Source organism: Nyctibius grandis, chromosome 7 (genome assembly GCF_013368605.1).
Source record: "Nyctibius grandis isolate bNycGra1 chromosome 7, bNycGra1.pri, whole genome shotgun sequence".
Lineage (NCBI taxonomy): Eukaryota > Metazoa > Chordata > Aves > Nyctibiiformes > Nyctibiidae > Nyctibius > Nyctibius grandis.
The window spans coordinates 59,665,051-59,690,733 of NC_090664.1; the positions used below are offsets into that span (position 1 = coordinate 59,665,051).

At 59.8% G+C, this 25,683-nt stretch overlaps 1 protein-coding gene across 2 annotated transcripts in view; it reads left to right on the plus strand.

The window, feature by feature from the left end:
• Positions 1 to 676: 676 nt before the first annotated feature.
• The window catches only part of AGAP3 (ArfGAP with GTPase domain, ankyrin repeat and PH domain 3), a 106,991-nt gene continuing 81,984 nt past the window's right edge, over positions 677 to 25,683 (plus strand). For both annotated transcript variants that reach the window (XM_068404812.1, XM_068404813.1), the window contains exon 1: positions 677 to 953. In XM_068404812.1, coding sequence (XP_068260913.1) covers positions 677 to 953 — 277 coding nt within the window. The remainder of the gene's footprint in view (positions 954 to 25,683) is intronic.

The window sequence follows — 25,683 nt, forward strand, 5'->3', positions numbered from 1 at the left end:
CCTTGGCACGATGAGCGTGACGATGACATTCCCTCCGACACGCAGCCGGGAGGCAGGGCCGGGCGGGTCGGGGTGCCGAGGGGGCCCCAGCCCGGGCTGGGGGCATCGGCCCGGTGTCCCGGGGGCTGCTGAGGGGCCTGGGGGGGGGCGGGCAGGGGAGGCACCACGAGGCTGGCGCTGCGGTGGGGGCACCCCCGGCGAGAGGGGTGGCGAGGGGCGGCGATGGGGGGGCGAGGAGCGGTGAGGGGTGGCGAGGGGCGGCGATGGGGTGGCGAGGGGCGGCCAGCCGCGTGCCCCCGGCCTGGCCCGACCCGTCCCCGGCAGCGTGGGAGCGGCAGGAGGGGCCGGGGGCGGGCGGGGGGCGAGCGCCGGTGCGGGCGGGCAGAGCCGGGGGCGGCGGGCGCGGGGCCGTGCGGGATCGGGGCAGGGCCGGACCGCCCCCCTCCGCAGCCCCCCGCCCCGCCCCGGGGCCGGTGCCGCTGCCCCCGCCGTGACGCGCGCGCGCGGGCGGGGCGGGGGCGGTGCGTGACGCGGGGCGCGCTGCCGGCGGTGCGAGCGGCGCGGGGCGGGGGCGGCGGCAGAGCCCGCAGAGCGGCGGAGCCGGCGGAGCGCGGCCATGCAGCGGCTGCCCGCGGCCCCGCGCCGCTGACCGCCGGCCCCCGCCGCCGCCGCCGCCATGAACTTCCAGGGCGGGCCCGGGCAGAGCCCGCAGCAGCAGAGCCTGGCGGCGCCGGGCGGGCCGGTGCCGGTGCCCGTGCCCGGCCCCTCGGGCCCGCAGCCCGGCGGGCCGCCGCCGCCGCAGTTCGGGCTCTCCAACTCGGCGGCGATCCGGGCCGAGATCGGGCGCTTCGAGTCGGTGCACCCCAACATCTACGCCATCTACGACCTCATCGAGCGCGTGGAGGACCTGGCGCTGCAGAGCCAGATCCGCGAGCACGTCATCTCCATCGAGGGTGAGCGGGGCCGGGCCGGGCCGGGGGCGGGAGGGCCGAACCGCACCGAACCGGGGCCGGCCGGGCCGGACCGGGGCCAGCCGCATCGAACCGAACCGGGGCCAGGCCGGGGCCGGGCGAGCCCAACCGGGGCCAGCCGCACTGCGCCGATCCGCGCTGGTCCGGGCCTGGCCAAGCGGGGCCGTGCCGGCCCCGACCGAACCGAACCGGGCCGGGCCGTGGCCGCTGGCCTTTGTCCCTGCCGGCCGCTGCACCTGCTCCCGGTGCCCGCCGGGGGCGGCGGCCTCGCCCCGCTGCCTGCCCGCGGGGCCCGGTTGCAGCCCGGCCCGCCCCGCCGCTTTGCCGGGCCGGGACCGGCTGCGCTGCCCGGCGGGCCCCGCGGCAGCGGCGGGAAGCGGGCGGCCTGCGGGGGTGGCCGGAGGCGCGGCGGGGCCGGGCCGCGGCCTGCGGCGAGGGCCTGCGGGGACGCGGCGGCCCCCGCTGCCGGGGGGCCCGGGGCCCGGCCGGGCTCCGTCCCGGGGGCTGCAGGCGCCGGGCGGGAGGGGAGGGAGAAGGGAGGACGGGGCGGGGGGGGTACCCCGCAGCCGCCCCTGCCGCGGGGGTCCCGGCCCGGCGCCGCGGCCTGCAGCGCCAGTGGTCGAGGCCTGGCAGGGCTGGAGGACATCGCCTCCGTCCTTCCCCTCCGGAGCCGCAGCGTGGGCCGCCGAGCTCCGGGTGCGAGGGGACCCGTCCTGGGGAGCGACGGGCACCGGGCCGGGGGCGCGGGGGTGCCACAGCCTGTCACACAGAAAGCTGCAGCCCCGGCCCCAGGAACGGGCAGTGGAGGGGCTGAGAGAGCGAGGGGACGGGTGGGCGAGGGCGAGGGGAAGGGTCACAGCCCTGCCTGCGGGAGGCTGGAGGTGGCTTGCAGCAGCCCCACAGAGAGGCCTCGCTGGCTCCGGTGCGCCTGAGCCATCGGGCGTTTGCAGCCGGGCTGTGCCCTTCTGCCAGGGCCGCGGGTGCCATCCGTGTGTGAGGAGCCCTGGTTCGGTTTGGCAGCTTGCCGAGGGTGGCTGTTTCCCTGCCGTGGTTTTTGTTGTCTCCGCTCGATTCTGGCAGCGTGCTCAGCTCCGCTCCCACGGGCTCGCGTCAGAAATGTGGCTGCAGGTGGCACGTGGGACCGGCACGCAAGACCGGCTTCGGAGAGCGGCGGCCCCGCTGCAGTGGGTGCAGGCGGGAGGGGGTGCCGGCCTCCTCCGCCGGTGACGCTGCGTGGGGACGGCAGTCCGGGCCAGGCGGCTGCCCTGGAGCTGTTCTCCAGGTGGCTGCATCCCGCATCAGCCTCCGGGGTAGTTTCTTTGGAAGGAAGAAAAGTGAGGGCGGCTGTAACGAGAATCTGAAAGATTGCATGGTCAAGGGACTGTAAATTCAAGAATCTGTTTCTCTGTCTTGCAGCGCAAGGACAAAGGACGCTCAGTGGGAACAGGACAGGGCAAATGTAAAACCAATAAAAGGAGAGGGCTTTTTTCCGCTTCTCTGGCTGCTCTGTGAGGTCTCCTGCCATTGAGTTAATGAAATTTAATGAGGTGAAGAGGGAAGGGATTTGTCCTGGAGATCAGTGGCAGTGCCTGAGCCCGGCGCATCGGGGCTCCAGCCCGTCTCCAGCTGGGGAGGTCAGGATGGTCCAGAAAGACCATCTCACGTCCGTTCCCGTGGGTTCCTGCAGCTCTTCCTTGTTTGTGCCTCTGATGCCGGCTGTGGTGCAAGACCCAAGGGACCGGTGGCTGCGATGACGTGGTCTGACCCTGCTTGTGCTTCCCGTGTTGTGGGACAGAGAAGCTGCCAGCTGAAGCACTGCCGGACGCAGCCTGGGTGTTAGTCCCGAGTTTCTCGTGGGGCCATCTCCGCAGGCAGAGCGCTGTGTCCAGCCCTCCCGCGCTGCCTCGTCCCTGCCCCTCGCCTCCCTCCCCAGAGCTGCCCCCGCTGCTCCCCAGGCGCTGGGGTGTGTGTCCCTGCCCAGCCGCTGTCTGTCTGCGCCCCGTCCTGCGCCCCGCGAACGCGCGTGAGCTGAGGGCGAGCTCGTTGGCGTTCGGGTGCGTCTCTTAGCAACGTCGCTCGTGGTGCCTGTTTTCTCCCGCTGCTCAGAGGAAGGTGTGAAAACAACGTTCTGTCAGGCGCCGCTGCCAGCAGTCAGGGCTCCCCGAAGCTGGATGGCAGCTGTCCCGCCTCACCCGAGGGTGAGGCACGAAGAGTGACCAGCGCACTAGCAGGCAGCCGTGGCACGGCTCAGTCGGCGTCACCCAAGGCTGGGACGGGGCGGGAGGCTGGGTGGCCTCGGGGGCTTTGCCTGCTCGGACCACGGACCCATCCTGTCTCCTCTGGTCCTTCCCCACCTCCTCCCTCCTTTCTTCGCAGCAGGAACCCCACAGGTTTCCCCACCTTGGCTGCTTTCCCCACTTACCTGCTAGGCGCTGCGTTAAACCCTGATCCTGGTGAAGAGCCCGCTGTGATTATGCGGTTACACGCGGTACGTTACCAAGTACATGTGAGAGACTGAATTAACGGTGGGAAGCGTTTTGCTGGAGATGTTGTCATCTCTTGAGGTGCCTGAGCCTGGAAGGGAATAATATCCTTCTACACTGCCTGTTTTGGGCTTGGTACAGAAATTGCTGGGAGAGGGTTTTTGTTTGTTGATGTTCTTGATCCGAAGATCAGATTCTGTGACCGTAACGATGCTTCTGGCCCTGAAATCTGTGAGGGAAGTTACCAGTGAAATCCCAGATTCAGCTTCCTGACGCTGAGTGCTGGATAGCACAAGACTCGCTCACGTCCTCTTGCCAGATTCTTTTTCTGCAGCCAATCCCTTCATTTTTAACAGGGAACAAGGCCGGGGCTGGTCCCCTCCCGTGGCGGTGTGCCTGAGCCGCCCACCCTCCGCCACGGCCTCGGTGCAGGCTCTCGCCTTCGGAGCCGTGTTGGTGGAAACCTCATGGGCTGGGGGCTCATGCTGCGGGCGGCACGGCCAGGGGGGCACGGGGCGGGTCTGGGCAGGCTGCTGCAGAGCCCTGGGTGCCCTGCCGGGGCGGGGAAGGAGCCCTGTCCCGAGGGGGGACGGGAAGGGTTTGGAGTCAGCGACGGGGCAAAAAGCGCGTCTGGACGGAGCCTGCGGCGTGGAGCCTGCGGCTGCTCCCCGGCCAGCCGCCCCGGGGCCCAGGGGGACGTGTCGCTGCGGGAGGAGAGGCGAGTCTGCTTCGTTTTGGTCTCCTCCTTGGAGCTGGAGCTTCGTTGGGAGGCTGCGGCGGGAGGGAGGGCTGCTGGGGAAGGCGGCGGGTTTGGCAGGTCGCCAGCGGCAGCTGAATCACAGGCAGGACCCGGTGCTTTTCAGTAGTTTCTAACCGCCAAATTTGGACAGATTTTCAGGGGGCTAGCAAGGAGCGTCTCCATCGTCCCAGGCTGGCTGCTCCGCCAGATCTCGGAGACTGCTGCAAGCTGCTGAGCTCGGGGGAAGGTTTTATATATGCCTAAAGCAAAATGATACGCAGCTTCAGTTCTGAGGTTGGTACGACCCCCGCTAGCGATAAATGTGACCTCTGAGGATGTTACTCTGGGACAGACTAGAGACAGAATTATATTAATAGAATTTGTAATTAGAACAGTAACGACACAGCGCTTAATTTCTTTGGTAGAAGTGAGTTTTCAGAAGTGACCAGATCACCGGTTCTAGGCAGGGAGAGCGATGCCGGCGGTGCAGAGGGATCCCCCGAGGGACGCGTGGGACGGGGCCTGCGAGCTGGTGGGGCTGCAGGAGCCAGCGTGGACCCACTGGCCCAGGAGAGAGCGAGCCGGGAGGGTGGAGACATGGGAGGAGGATGGCAGCGAGGGACCGAGAAGGTGGTGGCACAGAGGTGTTCTGTGGGCATAAAGTAACGAGGGCCAGGGGGGAGGAGGTGGAGGATGGATGAGGGGAAGCAGGTGAGATCCCTCAGCAGAGCTTTTGTCAAGTGGCAGGAGTTGTTTCCTGGTGTTGCTGCCGTGCACGTGCCTTGCAGCCCACCCGAAGGCTCAGCTCTCGGGAGGAGCTTGGGGAAAGGTGTCAGCTGGGGTGAGGGGACTTGGTGGCCAGGGAGCAGGAGCAAGAACCTGCTTGAGTGAGGCAGTCAGGGTTTTACCCAGAGTGAGTGTTTTTCCCTTCATTGTCCTTCTGCACCCCTCCAGCACACTTCTAAACTCGCTTTGGTTCCTTTCCACATTTTAAGAAGCGGGATTAGTTTGGAAAAGCTTCCCTCTACGTTTTTCAGCTGTTGCTTCTCTGGCAGAGGCACGGGATGCAAAAGGCCCTGGAGAAGGATCTGCCGGGAGCAGGCTGGCGGTTAGCTGTGGCTCTGCGCCGGGCTTTGCTGGGCAGGAGCTGCCTTTGCGTGTTGGCCTTGCGTCTCTCCGGGTCCCAGCTGTTTCACTGGGTTTAAGACCAGAGTGGGCTGCTGGGTCGCTTGGTATGCACCCTTCGTCCCGGGATTGTGGCCTGTTCCCAGACCAGCTCACTGGAAGGCATCGCTGAAGGCGTCTCTTTGAGACACGGTTACAGTCTAGGGCCTTGCTACCTTAGTTTTTCCTCCATTATTAGACATCTTGCTGTTAATAATTAACATCATTTTTTCAATAGGCATCTCCAAGACCCTGGATTTTTCTTTTTGTATGTTTCTCTCTAAGAGTAAGTCGTCCTTTGATACTGGGTATTGCTGTGTTTAAGCCTCTAGTACCCCTTAATGAGGTCACTGTCTCTTCGTCTGATGAGTTACACTGGCTGGACCTTGCCATTTCATTCAGGCCCAGCGTAAGTTTTACAGCTCTGTTCTGTGTCCTTTTCCAGTGTCTTTTAAAACTGGTTCGTGATGCTCTGGTTCACCAAGCGGGGTCGGAGGCAGGAGTTGCCGCTGACGCGGTACCTTCTCGAGGACGGCCAAAGCGCCGCTCGCTGGAGCCCTCCCGGCGTCCCGCCTCGGCCCGGGGAGCCCCGTGCTGCCCGGCCGCACGCAGGGCTCCGGCATGCCCTTGCTCAGCTGAATCAGCCTCAAGTAAATTACACCCTTTGGGAAGGAGAGTGTTCTGCTTAGCCAGCGTTTTCCTGCTAATTCCATGACCTCTGCAGAATTGCCCTGTTTAAGAGTGCCTGTAATTTCCCCAAGGCCTGGAAACCGCAGGGAGCGGCGGCGGGAGGGGCTGTGCCCCATCTCCTCCGAGGGCAGCCAGCTCCAGAGCCCCCAGCGCATCTCTGCTCCCGGGGCCAGAACCGGGCATCCCGGCGGCTGCGTGTCCTCTGCCGCGCTGCCCCTCCTGCCTGCGGCTCGGGGCAGGGCTCCTGTCACCGTAGTCCTGAGCTGCGCTGGAAATGAAGTGCAGAGGGGGTTAAAAGAACACAAAAATGAGAGATGGGGCCAATGTTGTTTGTTTGGATGGAGGGTGCTGGGGTCTCGGGGCAAAGGCTCCCGGGACAGACCCCTGAGGGTGCTGGAGGAGCTCCTCGAGCCACCTCACGTGCCACCAGGGGAGAGCCCTGGGTCCCCTGAGGCAGCGTGTGCCCTCGCCTGGCAGAGGGGTCGGCAGGGCTGACCCTGCTCAGCATCCCCCAGAGCTGGTGCCCGGCGTGAGCGGCACCAGCAGGAGGATCTGCGTGGGGAGAGTCCTGGGGCAGGTCCTGGTGCGAGGGGGGACCTCGGCCCCGTGGGGTGATGGGCCAAGCAGAAACACGGCTGGAGGGGCCTGTACCACGCTGGGACAAATACATCCCCCGTGTTTATGAAGTTTTATACTGCAGGCCCAATTACCTGGAGCCATCTTCGCCAGATACAACTCTTGCAACTCAAGACCAAGGTCTTGTGGAGGAGTCAGAAAATCAGAAAAAGAAATTGCTCGATGCTGTGATCGACAGGAGCTGGGAGGGACAACGAAGCCAGAGCAGGAAGACTGAAGGATGATCTTGATGGCTGAAGGCCGAGTAGGATGAAGCTGCAGGTGCCGTGGTGAGGGAAGAGGTGGTTTCTCATGCTGTGGGGGCAAGAACTCTGAGGAAAGGATGGGGACACAGAGGTACGCCGCAGGGGAGGAGTGGGATGTGGATGTGGCCTCAGTGAGAGCGTTGGAGATGTCTGTGGCTGCGGTTTCACAATTACCTCGATCCCCTACAAGAGTGGCTGCTGCCAGAACGGCCGATGCGGCTCTTCCCACCCGGCAGCTCCTTGCCTGCCCTTCCTTTGCCAGCGCTCATTGCGTGGTGAGCGGGTCAGGGAGCTGCTCCGGTAGGAACCGGGCTGTGCACCGGGGTTTGGTCGGATGGTTTTCAGCTGCTCATGGTGCGACTGCGTGAGTGCGAGTGTGGGCGCAGGCGAGGAGGGGGTAACACGTGGTCAGGGCTGGGGGGAAGGCCCCCCTGTGTTTTGCTGGTTCCTGCTGATCCCATCCCCGGAGCTGCCTCGGTGCAGGGCGAGACCCCGGGTTGTGGCCAGGACTGTTGCCTGGGCTTCCCTTCCATGCTTGGGCTGGAGGGGCCGGGGCTTTGCCTGGTGACCCAGCAGGGGAAATTCAAGTGTGGTTAGTTTGTGGCAACTGGTCTGTGAAGAGTTGATCTTGCCATCCCCTTTCAGGAGGTCTCCTAGAGCTGCTGACAGAGCCTGTTCGCGTTCTGCGTGGACACCTTCAGGTCCCGGGCAGCGCTGGGCTCTCACCTCCTCTGGAGTCTCACCAAGATGAGGATTAAGGGCGTTTGTGCATCCGGGCTGGCTGTTCAGAGCTGGTGATGGGACCTCTGGTTAATTTGGGTGGCCAGATTAGGTTTAAGTTATGTCTGATCTGGACCTTAAACTGTGTTTCCAGATGAACTGGCTGATGTGGAATGGTATGGACTGCTAGAAACTGGGGGATGCAAGAGCTGCCCCAGCAGCATGCCTGTGATCAGAGCTTTTCACCTCGGCGATACCGTCGTGTTTCTGTTGCGTCCCTCTGGGCAGAACAGTCCCTTTTCTCTTCGTGATCCCACCTTCCTCCTTGGGCATCTGATTTTTCTCAGATCCTCCCCCAGCGCGTTCTGCAGGGCAGAGCCCCCCGTGCAGCAGCTGTACGGAGCGGGCGAGCCACGGCCGTTGTGTTTCTGCCTGCAGTGCCCGGCGTGAGAAAGGCACCCGTCGTCTCGTACCCTGCTCCCGCAGCGCCCTGGGCATCGCCAGCAGCGCTGACGCCAGGGTGTGCCCGTTCAGGTGGATTTTCTCAAGTGTTGTCACCAGAACAAGGAGTCTTTTGAGGCAGGAAGGCTAAAAATCAAGATAATTTAACCTGCTTCCCTACTGAAAGGGGGTTCATATGATTGAGGCCTGTTCTTCCCTGTCTGCTTGCCTCTCCTGCCCCAGTAGCTTCCAGACCTGCTGTCCAGTTTCAGCCTAACCTGGCAAACCCCTGCAGTTCCCCAATCCCTACAAATCCCAAGAAATAGGTATCTAGACAGAACAGAGTGACCCAGCTCGTGGCACACGGAGGGAAAGGGGTGTTTGCAGCTGTCCTCAGTGCCTCGCTGCCGTGGGGCTGCGTCTCGGCGCTGGAGCCTCTGGCTTGCGTGAGTCACTCTGGAAGCTCTTGCCCGGGGTTATGTGTGAGATCTTCTTTCCACGGGATCTGCGTGGTGATGAAATCCACCCGTCATCGAGAGCCTGCGCCTCAGTTCCAGCTGGCTGGCTGCTGCGCCCGCGGTCCTGGTCGTGTGCTGGTGCTGTCCTGGAGGGCTGGGAGCCGCTGGCGGCGGGTTCATCTCGACTCGCCGCGTGTTTTGCCAGTACAAAGGGCACGGACACCAGGTTCAGAAGATGAGCTTACTTTTATTTTAGTTTAAAGCAGCAATAGAACAGTAAGGGAAATAATACAGCAGGAACAGAACAAAGCAGGGTGATGCGCCTAATCATTAGTACATAGGATTAAGCATAGTGATTAAGAAAGACTCATCACTAATTGCCTTAATACTTTACCATCAGCTGGGGAGCCCCAGTTGCAGTGAGGATTGGCAGAGCCTTTCCTGGCAGTTGGGAGGTGCTACACAGCGTGTCCACCCATAGGTGAGGCCTCCAGAGTCGCTGTGAGAGGGTCCAGCTTTTATACTATGGAATAAACAAGCTTATATAACTTCAAATACAGAAAGTCTGGTTTCACCCGGTTAGTGCCACCCAAAGCCCGGCCAGGGCTTGGGGAGGAGCCAAGGGAGTGTCTGTATCTGCTTGGCTCTGACTACCTGCTCCCAGACACGGACGGACACCTGGCTTCCCAGCCTCGACAGCTGCCTCTCAGCAAGGAGAGACAGGCACGTTCTCGTGACATGGACACGTTCTCGTGGCTTTTCACTTTCACTAAGGATTATATTTTACCTAAGCTACATCTTTCGTTAGTAATCATGCATATTTCACTAATGATCAGATACCGATGTTATATGGTGTGTGGTTGGAGGTTCCCCTAGAGGTCAGCTTTAGTTCAGGGCCCGTTGCTGAGGCCCCAGCACTCGCCGCGCTGGCTCACGCGGGCTGTCGGCCCCGACGCTTGCTGCCCGCAGCGCGGGTGCTGCTCGCTCGCCTCCGGCTGTGGATTTTGGGCTGCTTTTGATGTTCAGCCCAGCGGTGACTCCTGCACTCTGTGAAAGGGCTTTGACGTTCAGATCAGCCTCTAGCGAGGGCACGTCCCTTGCCCAGGCCCAGATGGGTGAATGGAAGGGAACGGAGCGAGGGGCCGAGGCCGTCTTGTGGTGAACTTACAGCTGAGAAGCAGGTGCCGATGAGCGAGGGGGGAGCGTGGGCTGCATCGTGGGCGTGGACATAGCATGGCAGTCGTCTGACCTGTGGTGTTCACCTCCAAGGAACGGCTGAGGGAGCTGGGGGTGTTTAGTCTGGAGAAGAGGAGGCTCAGAGGTGACCTTAGTGCAGTCTACAACTACCTGAAGGGAGGTTGTAGCGCAGTGGGAGTCGGCCTCTTCTCCCAGGCAACCAGCGCTAGGACAAGAGGACACAGCCTCAAGCTTGGCCAGGGGAGGGTCAGGTTGGCCATGAGGAAGCATTTCTTCTGAGCAACGGTCATTAGCCATTGGAAGGGGCTGCCCAGGGAGGTGCTGGAGTCACCATCTCTGGAGGGGTTTAAGAAAAGCCTGGCCATGGCACTTAGTGCCCTGGTCTAGTTGCCATGGTGGTGTCAGGGCAACGGTTGGACTCGATGATCCCAGAGGGCTCTTCCATCCTCATTGATTCTGTGATTCTGTGTTTTCGTTGTTTCTGGTGAGTACAGAGGCACAGGAGAGCTTTAAGGAGCAATTTGGAAGAGGATAATAGAGCAGATTTCCGGTTGGTTACAGAGAGCTCTGCTCAATCGTGAAGTACAAATGGGAGAAAACAGAGAGGTGTTTGCTCCAAGTGCAGCAGCTCGGAGCAGAGCTTGCTGTCACGCTTTGGGAGGAGAAGAGTCAGCTCTGCAGCAGCGAAGGAAGGGGAGCTGGTAACGTGTGAGTAGTTTGGGAGGGTGAAGACAAGCAGCTTGCAGTTGACGTGACAGAAGAGGAGGGCCCGGAGCGGGGATTCAGAGGGAGGGGTGGCCTGCTGAGGAAGGAGAGGTTAGGAAAATAATTTTAGCAGCAGCGTTCTGACTGAACGTGGATGAGGCACAATTTGATGCGTTATAGACGGTTTTGGGGGGAAGGCTGCAGTAGTGATTGTGGAGTGGAAGGCTGGGGGCTGTGGCCAGGTGACAGAGGCTGTATCTCAGGGGCTGTAACTCGTGTAGCTGTGTAGGGGCTTAGGGACAGCCAGGGTGTGCAGAGGAGAGTTGGGTCCCTGACCTCTGTTCCCTGTAGCGGTGTCTGAATTGTGTCCTTACCTCACAGACAGGATCTGAGTGACGACCCCAGTCATCGAGCAGCAAGGGCTTGGGGGAAGAGGGGACAAAGCTGGGATTAGTAACAGCTCTCTTTAATCATGCTGAGCTTGGGCTTGTGGGTACACACTTGGAATGCTGGAGGGGGAAATAAGCTGAGACTTCATTTTGGACAGGAGACAGTCCAGGAATAGAAAGTCAGAACTATGAATCATCAACACAGAGCTGAGATGGTATTAAATTGAAACGTTAAGGCTGGCTGGAAGAAACATGAAGGGAGAAGAGAAGGTGCTATGGGCAGAGCCATGTGAGAGACCTGAGAAACAGCAAAACTGAGGGTGGGGGCTGAGGACGATCGTTTTGAGGCTGGTGGAAGAAGCAGTAGAGAACTACCAGGAGAACCAAGAGGATAAACGAATTGCTGGGACCAGCGAGGACGAGGTGTCGTGGCCAGTTGTGTTCCTGAAGGTGCAGCTGGCAGGGTCCAGGAGAGCCCAGAGTCTGCACGTGAGGCAGGAACAACCTTGTGCCATCCCCCTGCGAGACAGGAAAGGGCAATGGGAGATCGCTCACCCACCCTCCTGCCTCGGGTCACGGTGTCTCTCCGTGTGAGACATGTTTGTTTAAACGGCTGTCAGGGGCAGTGTGTCTGAAGCCTTCCCAGGAGACTGGAGAGAGGTTGGAGGGAGGTGGATTTGATGGATGGACTATGAGGTGGGTGAGGGATTGGCTGGATGTCTGCATCCAAAGAGTTGAAGTCAACAGCTCCATGTTCAAATGGAAACCAGTAATGAGTGGTGTCCCTCCAGGGTCTGTACTGGGACCAGTACTATTTAATAGCTTCATTAATGACATAGTGGGATTGAGTGCACCCTCAGCGTGTTTGCAGATGACACCCATCTCAGTGGTGCAGCTGATGGGCTGGAGGGAAGGGATGCCATCCAGAGGGACCCTGGCAGGCTGGAGGAGTGGGCTCATGGGAACCTCATGAAGTTCAACAAGGCCAAGTGCAAGGTCCTGCACCTGGGTCAGGGCAATCACCAGTACCAGCACAGGCTGGGGGATGAACTGATTGCAAGCAGCCCTGAGGAGAAGGACTTGGGGGTGATGGGCGACGAGAAGCTCACCATGAGCCGGCAACGTGCGCTGGCAGCCCAAAGCCACCCATGTCCTGGGCTGCATCCCCAGCAGCGTGGCCAGCAGGGCGAGGGGGGGGATTCTGCCCCTCTGCTCTGCTCTCCTGAGACCCCCCTGCAGTGCTGCGTCCAGCTCTGGGGCCCCAACAGAAGGACACGGAGCTGTTGGAGCGAGTCCAGAGGAGGCCACGGAGATGCTCCGAGGGCTGGAGCCCCTCTGCTGTGGAGACAGGCTGAGAGAGCTGGGGCTGTTCAGCCTGGAGAAGAGAAGGCTCCGGGGAGATCTTGCTGTGGCCTTTCAGTACTTAAAGGGGGCTGATAAGAAAGATGGGGACAGACTTTTTAGCAGGGCCTGTAGTGACAGGACAAGGGCAGCAGTTTTAAACTGAAAGAGGGCGGGTTTAGACTGGACATGAGGAAGAAATGTTGTACAATGAGGAGGGTAGGGAGACCCTGGCCCAGGTTGCCCAGAGCAGCTGTGGCTGCCCCCTCCCTGGCAGTGTTCAAGGCCAGGTTGGATGGGGCTGGGAGCAACCTGGTCTGGTGGAAGGTGTCCCTGCCCGTGGCAGGCAGGTTGAATAGATGGGCTTTGAGGTCCCTTCCCACCCAAACCAGTCTGTGATTCTGTGAAATCTCTTCCAGAGTTTAACTGTCCTTTTCCTTAGAAAGTTTAACCTGAATCTTTTTTGCTCCCAGTTTCAGCCACTTCCCGAGGACAAAGGGAACAGATCGTTCCCTTTTTGCAGCAGCCTCTTTCCATACTTGAAAACTGTAGCAGAATCCTCTTCTTTAGGCTTAATAACTTCAGCTCTTTGTGACATTTTCTGGTCCTCTCTTCATCTTCATGCTCCTCCGGACTCTCCCCTTGATCACCTCCCTCTTGAAAAGTGGTGCCCAAGGCTGGATGCAGCACTCGGGCAGTGCTGGAAGAAGCACAAGGCAGGACTTCTGCAGGCTGGTCTGTTACATGATGCCACGCGGTGGTTGCCTTTCCTCGGAAGGACTCAGGGTATTGCTGACTCCTGTTGCTTTGTGACCCACTTTGAGCCCCAGGTCATTTCCTCAAGGGTTACTAACTGATCTACTGTTCTCTCTCCTGTTCTTGGGCAAATCATTAATGCTGCGCAAGTGTAGACCCTCACAACTGCCCCTTTTTGGACCATTTCTCCATTTGACAAAGCCATTTACGCTTCTCATCCTTGCAGTCACTCCTAGTTTCATGCCACCTGCAATTTTAATACTCATACTTTCTTCCATCGTTTGGCTGGTTAATAAGAGTATTGAAAAGGGGTGAACCTAGGAGAAACCATGTCCAGTCCGAGCTGATACTCGTTTCAATTTGTATGGTTGTTGTTGATAAACGCTCTCAGAACAGTTATCAAATCAGTCTTGTTCTGAGCCTATAGTCGTTCCAGACAATTAAGCATTCCAGAGTCAAGTTAATCAAAATCTGACATTGCATTTTTTCACTGAAAGGTTGGGTAGGTTCTTTGGCCGCTACTTTTTGTGCTGGACACCTCTTTGCTATTTATAGTGCAGCCTTACGCAAAAAGGCATAAACCACTCTGTCCTCCGTGCCATTTCGCAGTTGCCTTTCTGCCCGCTGAGTAACAGACCGACCTTTCTCATGCTGTTGTGTTTATTGCTCACGTACATGAGAATTGCTCCTTGTCTTTGCTGGTTGTTGCTCGTCGCCTCTTACTCTTTGTGTGGCTGTTTTGGGTTCAGCCTGGGGTGCTGATGCCATTCTTTTGTGTTTATCCTTATTAACCTGACCTAATTTCCACATGTGTTGGAGAGCAGTAAGGAGCTCAGGCGAGTTAGCCAGGCTGGTCTCCTGCCACCCTTATTATCCTTTTGCACCGGGGTGATTTGTTTGTGCCATGAGCACTGTTGCTTTGAGGACCTGCCAGCTTTCTGCAATATCCTTCTTTTTTTTTCCCCCTTGTGTATTGCTTCCAATAAGATCTTGCCTGTGGAGCTTAGGAACTTCTGCCTTGGTGGAATCTCTTGTTCATGGTTTGCTGTCCTTCCTCTGATGGATCAGAAGACCTTATGGAGCAGTCCTTCTGCTCTGCCTCCTCCCCACAGATTTCTTCAGAGGGTTCGGTGAGGGATGCTTTGGTAGACTGTAAGACGTGGAAATGAGGTTGGAGAGAGGCTAAGAGAAAACTGGAGGACAACAATGGCCCGTGGCCTGGTGCGAGTGAGAAATGGGGGTGGGAGAACCTGCCCAACCCTTCTGCTCGGGAGCCCGTGCTCGGAAGCGGCTGGGAGGGGACGTTCAGTGAGCTTGTGGTGGAGAGAGGCGAGGGCTGGGGGGTGAGAGGGGTGAGGCCAAAGTGTGTTCCTCTTGTGGGGAGAAAATGCCTCACAAAAGGCATTTAACATAACAAAAGTTATGTTGAGCTCAGTCAGCTGAGTTTTGGGGGTTTTGTTTTTTTTTAAGCACAGACTTTGGTACCGTTAGCCTGGAGGCTCTGGCTGTTTGCTGAGGCGAGCCATTTAGCCAGTTCTTACTGCGTTTGTCGTTAATGGCTTTGCAAAGGGTTAATTTATAGCAGGAATATTGTACGGTAAGAGGTCACATCTTCAGGAAAGTATAGACAGCATTGTCTGTATCAGCTGTGCTTAAACACCTGGAAGAATGAAATCGGATCTATAACTTGAATTTCTGTTTAAAAAAAAATCAGTTCCGTGTCACCCTTCTCCTGCTCTGCAGGGGCTGGTGTCGAGGCATCAGCTGGGGGTGCTGGGGGAGGCTGCGCGGTCTCTGCTGCGCGCTGAGGGACCTGCGCTCTGGCTCGGGCGTCCCCAAGCATCTCCATTAGTTCAGTATTTATTAAAAATTAGCATAAGAGGAGAGTGAGCCTTCCTGTGAGCTCGCTCTAGGACCATTGCATTCAAGTCCTTTGTGCCTTTTGATTTAAAACTGCATTGTTTGAATGTCCTTTTTTTCGATAATGGCTTTGAGATCACACGTCTGTCCGTGTGTTACGGGTGTCCCGTGTGCTCCGTGCTGACACCGGGGCGAGGAGGGACGGCCACGGCTGCTCCGGTACCTGCTGCAGCGGCGCGGGGCTGGGGCAGCACAGAGCTGCTTCCTGGTGCGCTTGGCATTGGGGAAAAACTTTTCTTTCCTGAAGTCTTCAGTTTCCTGTACCAATATTTGATACTTCCCGTACTTGGGGACATCTGTTTCCTCCTCTTTATTCCCATTTCTTACCCTTTTTTGGGTGTTTTGGATGTGACCGGCCTCTAAGCTAGTTCAGGTCTTTTAGCCAAATTGTTTTCTTTATTTTTTTATAGCGTAGTGGTGCCTGCTGCTCTCCGGGTTACAGGGGAGGAAGCTGCTCGTGTGCCCGCAGCCCCGGTCCCACCGTCCGTAACGGGGCCCTCGCCGTCCCTCTTCGTCCATCATGCCTTCGGCTGGGGCCTGGCAGCGAGGGGAGCCCCTGCCGCTGCGCCCTGCTCTCCTTTCCCAGGGGTGGGTCGTGCCGCTCCTCTGCCCCCTGTGCCTGGGGCCGTCCCGCTGCTGGCAGCGCTGCCCCCAGCCCCGTGTCCCCTCCTCTCCTTGAGCTAATTCTGCCGGTCCCAAACGGCAGCGGCGGGTGCCGGATTTAGGTGGCACGCTAAAATAAACGCACAGTTAATGAGATTTGGGGTCACTTCGTTGCTGAAGTAGGTGGTGTGTGGGTTCCTGCAGCCGAAGAGGGCGGCAGCGGTCAGAGGGGACCCAGCAGGTGAGGTCCCCTCGGTCCCCCCACCCCTCGGGGCACGTCCCTGTGCCCCAGCGCTGCCAACCACCCCGGGCTGGGGAAGGTGCCACAGACAGACCCCGCTCCTGGCACGGCCCGGGACCGCAGCAGGGACGCTGGCGTGTGTCTGGAGCAGGCACCATGCCCTGGTCAGCAGTCCCCGGAGCACCGCGGGCAGCCCTGGAGCCCTCCTGCCCTCGTCACTGCCAGGCTGGCGCCGTGCCCGGGGAACGGCTGGCAGCAGAACGTCACGGGCACGGCGGGGTGAGAGGGAAACCTGCGCCTGGAGCTGCTGCGGCAGCATCTGCCGGCCAGCCGACGTCTGTCCCCCCGTCCGTCCTGCCGTGCTGTGTCCCAGGGTGACTCAGCCCGTCCCCACGCTGGGTGACTCAGCCGGCAGACACCCACGTGCCGCGCTGCCCGCGCCTGACTCACTGCTGCTGCCAGGCAGAGCACCCACCACAGCACCATCCACAGCACCATCCACGGCACCCACTGCAGCACCCGCCACGGCACCCACCACAGCACCATCCACGGCACCCACCATGGCACCCGCTGCAGCACCTGCTGCACCACCCACTGCAGCACCAGCCACGGCACCCACGGGCAGGAGGGGAGGACAGGCAGGCCGGAGGCAGCCGAGGGGAGGACGGCGCGGGGAGCCCTACACAAGGCAGCCCAGCAGCTGGTCCTGACCCCGCGGGGTGGGGAGGACCCTGGCGTGGATTGGGGCTTGCCAGGTGTCCTGGCAGCGTGTCTCCTCCCCGTCAGCCCCCAGTCCCACGTGCGGTGGCTTTGTGGAGAGCAGGCTGGGTTTCCCGTACGACGTGATGGGCACGGGTGACTGTGGGGCTCAGGGTGCCGAGGGGCTCTGTGGGGAGCAGCGGGCACGGACCGGGGGTCAGAGAGGCCCTTCCCTGCCTGTGCGTGTCCTTGCAGTAGTCTGGGGCTGGCAGGCGTGACCCCGGGGAGATCCCCCGAGGCTGAAGGAGGGTCTGGCCTAAAGCACTCCCAGCTCTCGTGGTAGATCAGCTGTAGACATAGTTTTCAGCCACGCTTGTGTGTCTTGATATGGAGCGTTGTCGGCAGGAGGGTGGCGATGGCTCCGTGTGAGCTCTCGCTGGAGCAGGGGGTTGCCGTGTCCCACAGGCTCTGCCGCAGAACGTCGCTTCCCTCCATCTTCAGTTCTGAGCTCTCTGTCTCGGAGCAGCGTTAGGATTTCTGTGGGTGTGAAGTTGCTCTCCTAGAGCCTGGGACAGTGCTGTCCTGACCTGGTGGGGAGGGCTTGAGGAGCGTGGTTATGGTCCTGGCAGGGATTTGGCTCATGGCCAGGCTTCCAGTGCCTTCCCGGCACGGGCAGGGCAGCAGGTAGCGTGTACTGTGGCAAATTTACTCTCCATTAGCATCTGCTACCCACTGTCTGCCTGTTCGTCTGTGGGGCAGCGTGTGATCAGAGCTGGAGTGAGCGATTTTGGACCTTGGACTCGGGCGTGATGGCCAAGAGGAGAGAAGCTCGTTGTGCAGGACTCCCCAGACCCGTTAGCTGATGGTCACGCTGACCACAGGATGCCAAGGCATCGGGCACCAAGAGGGGTTCTGGGGCGGTGACCCCTCGAAGGGGACCCTGGCTGGGCAGGTGGCAGAGAGGCAGCTCTTCTCCTCTGCAGTGGGAGATGCCTCTGGGTTGCCCAAGTGCTCCCTGAGAGCACCCTGATCTGTTCCGACAGCCCCCACGGTGCTACCGGCGTCAGAGCTTACGTCGTTGTGTTTTGCAGACCCAGGGTCCCTGTTTCAGAAGGCTCGTGGTGCTGCCCGGGTCCTTCTCAGCTTGGTTTCCGACAAGGCTGGTGGCTGCAGGGTGGAGTGAGGACAGCAGGTCGGACAGGGCAGCCCTCTGCTAGCGACAGTGACGAGCACCGTGGCTCCGCACCGCTCTGTACTCACGCTGACCACGACCGTGGCAGTGCTGCGTCAGGCGAGGGAGGAGGCATCAGCCTCTCCTTGTGCGGGCTGATGCTCGTGTTGGTGCCTGAGGCCATCCCGTAGCTCGCGGGTGACGCACAGAAAGCCTTCTCCTGCGCCGAGGGGCCGGGGAGCGTGGTCAGCAGCACTGCTGTGTGCGTCCAGCATCTGTCCGTGCACAGCGAGCGCTGGACTCAACACCATCGGGCAGCAGCTTCGATCTCCTGCCGTGGGGTGAGCTCGCTGGGAGCCTGGCTGTGAGTGCAGCAGGAGTGAACCCCGCTGGGCCGGGGCTGCCCTCGGTGGGGCTGCCCGACGCGGTGTGGGGCCGCTCTGCAGCTCGGCGGGGCTGCGGTGGTGCGGGGACGTGCCGTCTCCTCTGCTGGCGCTGACAGGTTTAACGGTTAAATACCCGACGTTGGTAATTGTCTTTGCACCGAAGTCTCTAATTCTGCGGTTTCCATGGAAATAGAGCGATCTTGTGATTAAGACGTCAGGCTGGGTGGTGAGCGCTCGGTCCTTGGGAGCCGCGGGGCCGGGCGTCGTTCCCACGATTCCTGCGCTGGGGCACGGTGGGAGACGTGGACCTGCCCCTGCGCAGAGATACGGGTACCTGCTCCCAGAAGGGTGGTCCAGAAAGCCCTGCCTGGTCCCAGAGGGTCTGGACAGAAACTGAATTACAGGATGGTTTGGGCTGGAAGGGACCTTTAAAGGTCATCCAGTCCAACCCCCCTGCCATGGGCAGGGACACCTTCCACCAGAGCAGGTTGCTCACAGCCCCGTCCAACCTGGCCTTGAATGTTTCCAGGGATGGGGCATCTACCACCTCTCTGGGCAGCCTGTGCCAGTGTCCTTCACTTGAGGTGACTCAAGGGATGGCGTTGCTCATGCCGTGTCAGCTGAGCAGGCTGTCGTCAAAGGGAGGTGTGGGATCCAGAAGCTGGAGGAGGCACCTGTCTCAGTGTTAGGTGGCTGTGACGGAGGTGACACCCCCCGAGTCAGTTCCCCCCGGCCCCTCTGCAGTCGTTCTCGGGCCGAAGTAGGAGTGCAAAGTAGGTTGCGTGACTTGTGCTCTAAAAGTGCTGCTTTTTCTCCGTTGACTGTAGGAGAGCCGAGGGTGACTGGATCAGATGTAGGTATCTAAACCAGATGGCTTTGAGTTCAGCTTTAAAAGAGGAGGAGGAAAGGATGTGAAGGGCGATCAGCTCTTCAAACAGAATCACAGACTGGTTTGGGTTGGAAGGGACCTTAAAGCCCACCTAGTTCCAACCCCCTGCCACGGGCAGGGACACCTTCCACCAGACCAGGTTGCTCCCAGCCCCATCCAACCTGGCCTTGAACACTGCCAGGGAGGGGGCAACCACAGCTTCTCTGGGCAACCTGGGCCAGGGTCTCACCATCCTCACAGCAAACAATTTCTTCCTCACATCTCATCTCAATCTCCCCTCTGTCAGTTTAAAACCGTTCCCCCTCGTCCTGTCACTACTTGCCCTTGTCAAAAGTCCCTCTGACTGGCCTGGAGTTCCCTGGGTCTTCCTTTTTTCCCCTTCTTGAAGGTGGGGTTATGTTTCCCCTTCTCCAGTCACTGGGAACATCCCCAGACTGCCACGACTTCTCAAAAATGATGGACAGCGGCTTGGCAACTTCATCCACCAGTTCCCTCAGGACCCGTGGATGCACCTCATCAGGCCCCATGGACTTGTGCACCTTCAGGTTCCTTAGATGGTCTTGATTCTGATCTTCTCCTGCAGTGGGTGGTTCTTCATCCTTCCAGTCCCTGCCTCTGCCTTCTGCGTCTTGGGTGGTGAGGCTGGAGTAAAAAAATAACTCTTAAAAGCTGGAAAAACGCACAGCTTTGGCAAAGGTACCTTATTTTTCCCTAACCTCATTTTTGGAAATGCCTGCATTGCTTTTGCTGAAACTTCTAAAAATACCGGCCCAGCGCAGGGAGCGAGCACGGAAAATCTCAGCTCCAAGTGTTAGTTTGGCCACGTTTGAAGGCCCCAAATCTCAGCTGCTGCGGTGGCTGTTTGACAGCCCAAACCACGGGTACGGCCAGCAGCTCTGCGGGCGCAGGCGGGGAGAGGGGAGGCGAGGCCGCTCCTCGTGCCAGCGCGAAAGGGGCTCCGTGGGCTCTGCAGCCCATCACCCTGGTCATGAAATGGGCTCTGTGGGCCCTGCAGCCCATCACCCTGGCCTCTGCTCCTGCCCAGCCTGTGGTTTGATGTCCCCTAGTTTGTGTTTTGGAAGAAACGGTGACCAAATTGCTCCCTGGTGGCCTTCTCCCTTCTTCTCCTGAAGGCTCCATTCCCCCTCTGCCGTCCTCCTTTCCAGGCTCCTTGTGCAGAGGCTGTCCCATCCTTTTGATCACCTCCTGCCCTTCTCGGTACCTTTTCTAGTTCCCTTCTACCTTCTGTTGACATCTGGGTGGAAGCGCCGGGGCGGGTGAGGAGCGATGCGCAGCCCTCGGCCACCAGCACGCCATGGGTTGGTGTGAGAGCATTGTGGTGGTCCCTGTTTTGTTCTTCATCCTCTTCCCAGTAATTGCTAGTCCTGTTTGCTCTCTGGTTGCTGCTGAGCAGCGAACTGATGTTTCATGGAGTTATTTAGAAGAACCTCAAGATTTCATTTGAGCACTAATGAGAAGTTGAAGCTACCTGAAGGGAGGTTGTAGCGCAGTGGGAGTCGGCCTCTTCTCCCAGGCAACCAGCGCTAGGACAAGAGGACACAGCCTCAAGCTTGGCCAGGGGAGGGTCAGGTTGGCCATTAGGAAGCATTTCTTCTCAGCAAGGGTCATTAGCCATTGGAAGGGGCTGCCCAGGGAGGTGGTGGAGTCACCATCTCTGGAGGGGTTTAAGAAAAGCCTGGCCATGGCACTTAGTGCCCTGGTCTAGTTGCCATGGTGGTGTCAGGGCAACGGTTGGACTCGATGATCCCAGAGGGCTCTTCCAACCTCATTGATTCTGGGATTCTGTGATTATTGTATATGTAAAATAAGAATTATGTTTTTCTGAGCACGCCACTTCCCATTGATCACCCGCTGTTCCGTCACCCGGTTACTCAGGATTTTAAGGTCCTTTCACGGCACTTTCTCTTTGTTTCTGCTATCCTGACTAAGGCTTTGGAGCTGAGCTGATTTTTTTTCTCCTTGTTCTTTTTGTGCGTGCCTGCAAGCACTGCCCTTGTTCCAGCACTTTCCTCCTCCTGGAGCTCTGGGGCTGCAGCAGGGTGAGGACGTGCTGCCGGCCCAGAGCCGCGCTCTGTCCGTGCGGCTGAGCAGAGGCTTCTCTGGGAGCCAGAGGCTTTGTCTGAGCCTGATTTCATTTGTTCTTGCTCTGAAGTTCCTTTCAACCAGCTGGCCATTCCTCTGGGCATCCGAGGCCCCGGCAGGTTTCCTGTTTGCTGCCGCGCCGTGCCGTGCCGTGGGACCCGCAGCTGGCTCCCGCTGCGGGCTGGACCCCGTCCTGTGAGGTGCCGCTGCGGTTCCTTTCCAGCCGCTTCTGTGTTCCCTCTCCCAGAGCTGTGCAGCCGCCGCCTTTCAGTGCGGGTTTCTCATCGAATCACAGAACCGTTTTGGTTGGGAAGGACCTTTAAGCTCATCGAGTCCAACTGTCACCCCAGCACTGCCAAGGCCACCACTAACCCATGTCCCTCAGCACCACATCTACACGGCTTTTAAATCCCCCCAGGGATGGAGACTCCACCACTGCCCTGGGCAGCCTGTGCCAGCGCTTGACAACCCTTTCGGTGAAGACATTGTCCCTGATCTCCAACCTAAACCTCCCCTGGCACAACTTGAGGCCGTTTCCTCTCGTCCCATGGCTTGTTCCCTGGGAGAAGAGACCGACCCCCCTCGCTACACCCTCCTTTCAGGCAGTTGTAGAGAGCGAGAAGGTCTCCCCTCAGCCTCCTTTTCTCCAGACTAAACATCCTCAGGAGCGGGGTTCCCTCCCAGGAGCGTGCCGTGGCCCCCGGCACCACCGTTCCCCGACACAAGTGGCCCGGGGAGGTTCCGGTGGCAGCGGCACAAGCAGAGCTGAGCGGTGCTGGCATGTGGCTCCCTGCAGAAAATCTCTCCTGTTTAAGGGCTTCCCAGCCTGCACCAGCGCCCGCCGTGCAGCTCCCCGGCTCAGGGGGGATTTGTGGTTTGGCCAGGGAGACCTTGGGTGTCAGAGACGTTTAAAAACGGAGCGAACGTTGTGGCTGTGTGTGTGTTCGCTCCGATGCCTGCGGTACAGGGGAGGGGGGTTACGAGCGCAGGGGTCCAGCCCTGCCTCCCCCAGCGCTGCGGCACGGGGAGCTCCCGAACCCTGTGGAAGCTCCGCAGGCAGCAGAGCCCTGCGCTCCTTGGTCCTCGCCCGTGGTGCTGGAGAGCTGGGAGGTGGCAGACGGTGGAGGGGCCTCGGCGCGTGCAGCACGGCTTGCTGCGGCCCTCGGGCAGCCCCGCGGTACCAACGCGATGCCAGCGCTGCCTCGGTGCCCGCGTCACCTGCCTGCCTGCTCCAGGAAGGGTCAGGGCTCGGTCCCCCTCGAGGACCCCGGTGGGTGGGGAGGCTGCTCTCAGCTCCCCCAGAGACCCGCTGAGCAAGCCCCGTGCCCTCAGCCTCTCCTCCCCAGCCCGGGGCATCCTCGTTGCCTCCCCGACCCGCCCCGTGCTGCCCAGAAGGGCTCACGCATGGGGTGGGGGCTGCGCTCACTCCCTGGCCGTGCTCCCCTCCAGCCTCGAGGGCTCGGCGCTGGTCAGTCCCACCTCGTCCCCCAGCACCGTGCAGGACAAACCGTGGCACAAGAGGTGTAAAGGGATCAGGTAGGGTGGGAGCTGCCGTGGCAGCTGCCTGGTGCCCACGCCGGACGCTGTTCCGTGCTCTGATCGTACCGTGAGCGTAGGCACGAGCAGCATCGCACAGCGGTGGCACGTCGGAACAATCAGACTGTCACATAATTAATCGTTAACAGAGAAAAGGTTGGTACTACAGAACATAAACCAAGACTGAACGTGAGCACCCGGAAGGAGTAAGACCCCAGGAGCAGCCTGTGTGCAGCCTGGCTGGTGGCGATGAGGAGTCACGAGGTTTATGGGGAACGGGGACGTTGGTTAACCACGGTGTTGGTCCACGGCTGCAGAAGTGTTCGGGGAGGTGAGATGTTTTCCCTAAATGGTTGTTGGGTGTTGAGGAGCAGCTGCCACAATCGGGTACGCTGAGGTTCCCGGCTCTGGGCAGCTTGCCCCGGGGGCCCTGGGAGCTGGGTGCGGAGCTCTGGGTGCTGGGCTTAAATAATGTGTTCAGACTTCTTTATGATGCTTGGTTCAGGACAGAGTGGCCTTGTGCTGAAGGAGCTGAGAGAGTCTGTGGTCAGCATGAAGCTGTAAGATGGATTAAGAGTGAGGCCCTCGGCACGCAGGTGTCGATAAAAGCTGTGTGGGAGCAGCCAGCTTTGCGGTGGGGTCTGTGGGCTCTGTTCTTCACCTTGTAGCATTTAGCATTTGTCTCGGTTGCTGGGAAAAAAATAATCAAGAATGGTGGTTGAATTAATAAAGATTATGTAAAGTGACAAAAACCAGAGGAATCCAGGCATGGAGGTGGGCGAGTGGCTGATGGAGGAGTGGCCTGGAGAGCCAGGGACTGGGAAGAGTCAAGGGACTGCGCTCTTTGTCAGGGGAAAATGAGTTTCCAGTGCAGTGCTGAGGATGGGAAGGGTGGTGTGGGCTCTGTGTGCGGTTATCCGTAGGGAACACGGGGGGAGAGGAGGAGGTTTGGCGCCGGGATGGTCCCTGCTGGGACGACACCTGGTTCTGCTGTGTCCGTACCAAAGAAAAGCCCTGGGAAATTAGAGAAGACTCAGAAAGACTCTCTAATTACTGACCGAATTGCAGGGGGTACCTGTGGAAGGGAACTCGAGCAGCCCCGCTGTGTCGTAGTGGCTGTTGAGAGGTTGTTTGGTCAGACCTGCGAATGTCTTCAAGGGAGCTGGGTTTGGTGGCTGTCACCTCCTGCCCCGACCGCACGGGAAGGTCACGCCGGTGCCGGTGCGGTTGGAGCCTTCCTGCGCTGCGGTCGGGCGGCGGGGAGCGGGCGGCGCGGGGGCTGCGCGTGGGAAGTGGGCCCTCTGGGGAGGATGAGGCGGCTGCGGCTGGAGCCTCTGGGGGACGGCGAGAACGCGGGTGGAGGCAGCACCTTCTGCCACACGTGGCTTGGGGTTTTTGTTCCCTTTTTTTTCCCCTGTCTGCGGTCGATGGTTTGGTGTTTGTGCAGAGGCCCTGGGGAGGAACCCGAAACGCCGTGTTTGGCAGAGCTCTTCTCACCTGGGTGCCGGCGAGCGTGGCTGGAGGCAGATGGCGCGGTGAGGCTGCTCGGGGGGTCTCCTGGGCTGGCGTTTGCCCGGGGGTGCCGCAGGAGCCGGGGCTCTGGCGTGTGGCCATTTGTCCGGGGTCACAGTCCCCATGTGACGACCAGCGTCCGAACCTGCCGCTCGGCTGGCAGCGGCCGTGCTGCGGTACCGCAGTTCTGTGGTTGGAGCTCTCTGGATTATGTGAAATGGTTGGTACCGTTGGATAAAACTTTATTTTTTTACATAAAAACAAAAGTCGTATGAAACGGCTCACAAAAAAACGGCACTGAGAGCAAACAAGCGTTGCTGTGGTTCCAACCTCGTGAAAATTTACATGTGCCTTTACATCCTAATTTGGGCTCTTTTGCATAGGAGTTTTGACGCAGCCTTTAATTACGTGCTGGTGTATTTTCCACGAAGCGTCGCCTCGCTCAGAGCGAAAGCGCACGCGCGCAGGGCCGAGGAGCCGTCGTGGGGGCAGCGGCAGGGCTGGTGCTGCTGAACGGAGCCGGAGTTATCTTGTGGTGCACTTGTGTGTGCTGTGCCGGAGGGGAGCTGGGGTGAAGGAGCTGTTGGAGCGAGTCCAGAGGAGGCCACGGAGATGCTCCGAGGGCTGGAGCCCCTCTGCTGTGGAGACAGGCTGAGAGAGCTGGGGCTGTTCAGCCTGGAGAAGAGAAGGCTCCGGGGAGACCTTCTAGCACCTTCCAGTGCCTGAAGGGGCTACAGGAAAGCTGGAGAGGGGCTTTTGACAAGGGCATGGAGTGATGGGATGAGGGGGAACGGTTTTAAACTGCAAGAGGGGAGATTGAGATGAGATGTGAGGAAGAAATTGTTTGCTGTGAGGGTGGTGAGACCCTGGCCCAGGCTGCCTGCTTTGGGGTGGCGAGATCATCCCCGGTCGTGCCGGGCACGTTTCCTTTGGGTGATGCAGCCCCTTGGGCCAAGGGTGGGTTTGGTGTGTTTGTGTGGCTGGCTGGGAAGAGCTGGGCAGCGAGGGGAGCGTGGGGAAGGCTGGGCTGGCTGCCCTGGCAGGAGGAGGCTTAATTAACGAGCTAGAAATTGGCCAGAAAGCGGGGTTATTCTTCCCGTTCTTGGAGCAACGGCACAGGATCTGGAACAGTGGGAGTCGTTACTGGTCATTCCTGAGACCCCAGGAGCTGATGTGCAAAACAACCGCTGGCTCTGAGTGCTGTCAGCGTCTGCTCACGGACTGACATTGTGAAGGTCTTAATTAAAAACACTGATTGTGATCACAGTGGAAGTGGGATTAAAAAATAAAGGGTAGCCAAGCAAGTGCTTAGGCCCACGTCCATCGCCTGCTCTCGCTGCCAGGCACCAACAGCGGCGAGTGCCCGGTGCCCTCTGATGTCCTTCGGAAAGCCACTGTGGTCTCACTGCCATGGGGCTCGCCGGGCGCTGCCGTGGGGCTCCTGTTCTCACCAGGCTGCGCTGGCACAGGGTGCCCGGCCCGTGTCCATGGCAGAGCCCGTCTGCCGCAGAGCTGGGGCGTCCCCAGCTCTTCCTGGGACCGTGGAATTTCGGCAGCCCCGACCTCACTCGGGTGCCCAGAAACCACCGCTCGGCTTCTCCATTCCTGGTCTCCCCGACTTCCCCGTCCTGGGTGACAGCTGGGGGTGATGCTGGGAGATGCTCGTGGGTGGGGTGGTCCCAGGGTGA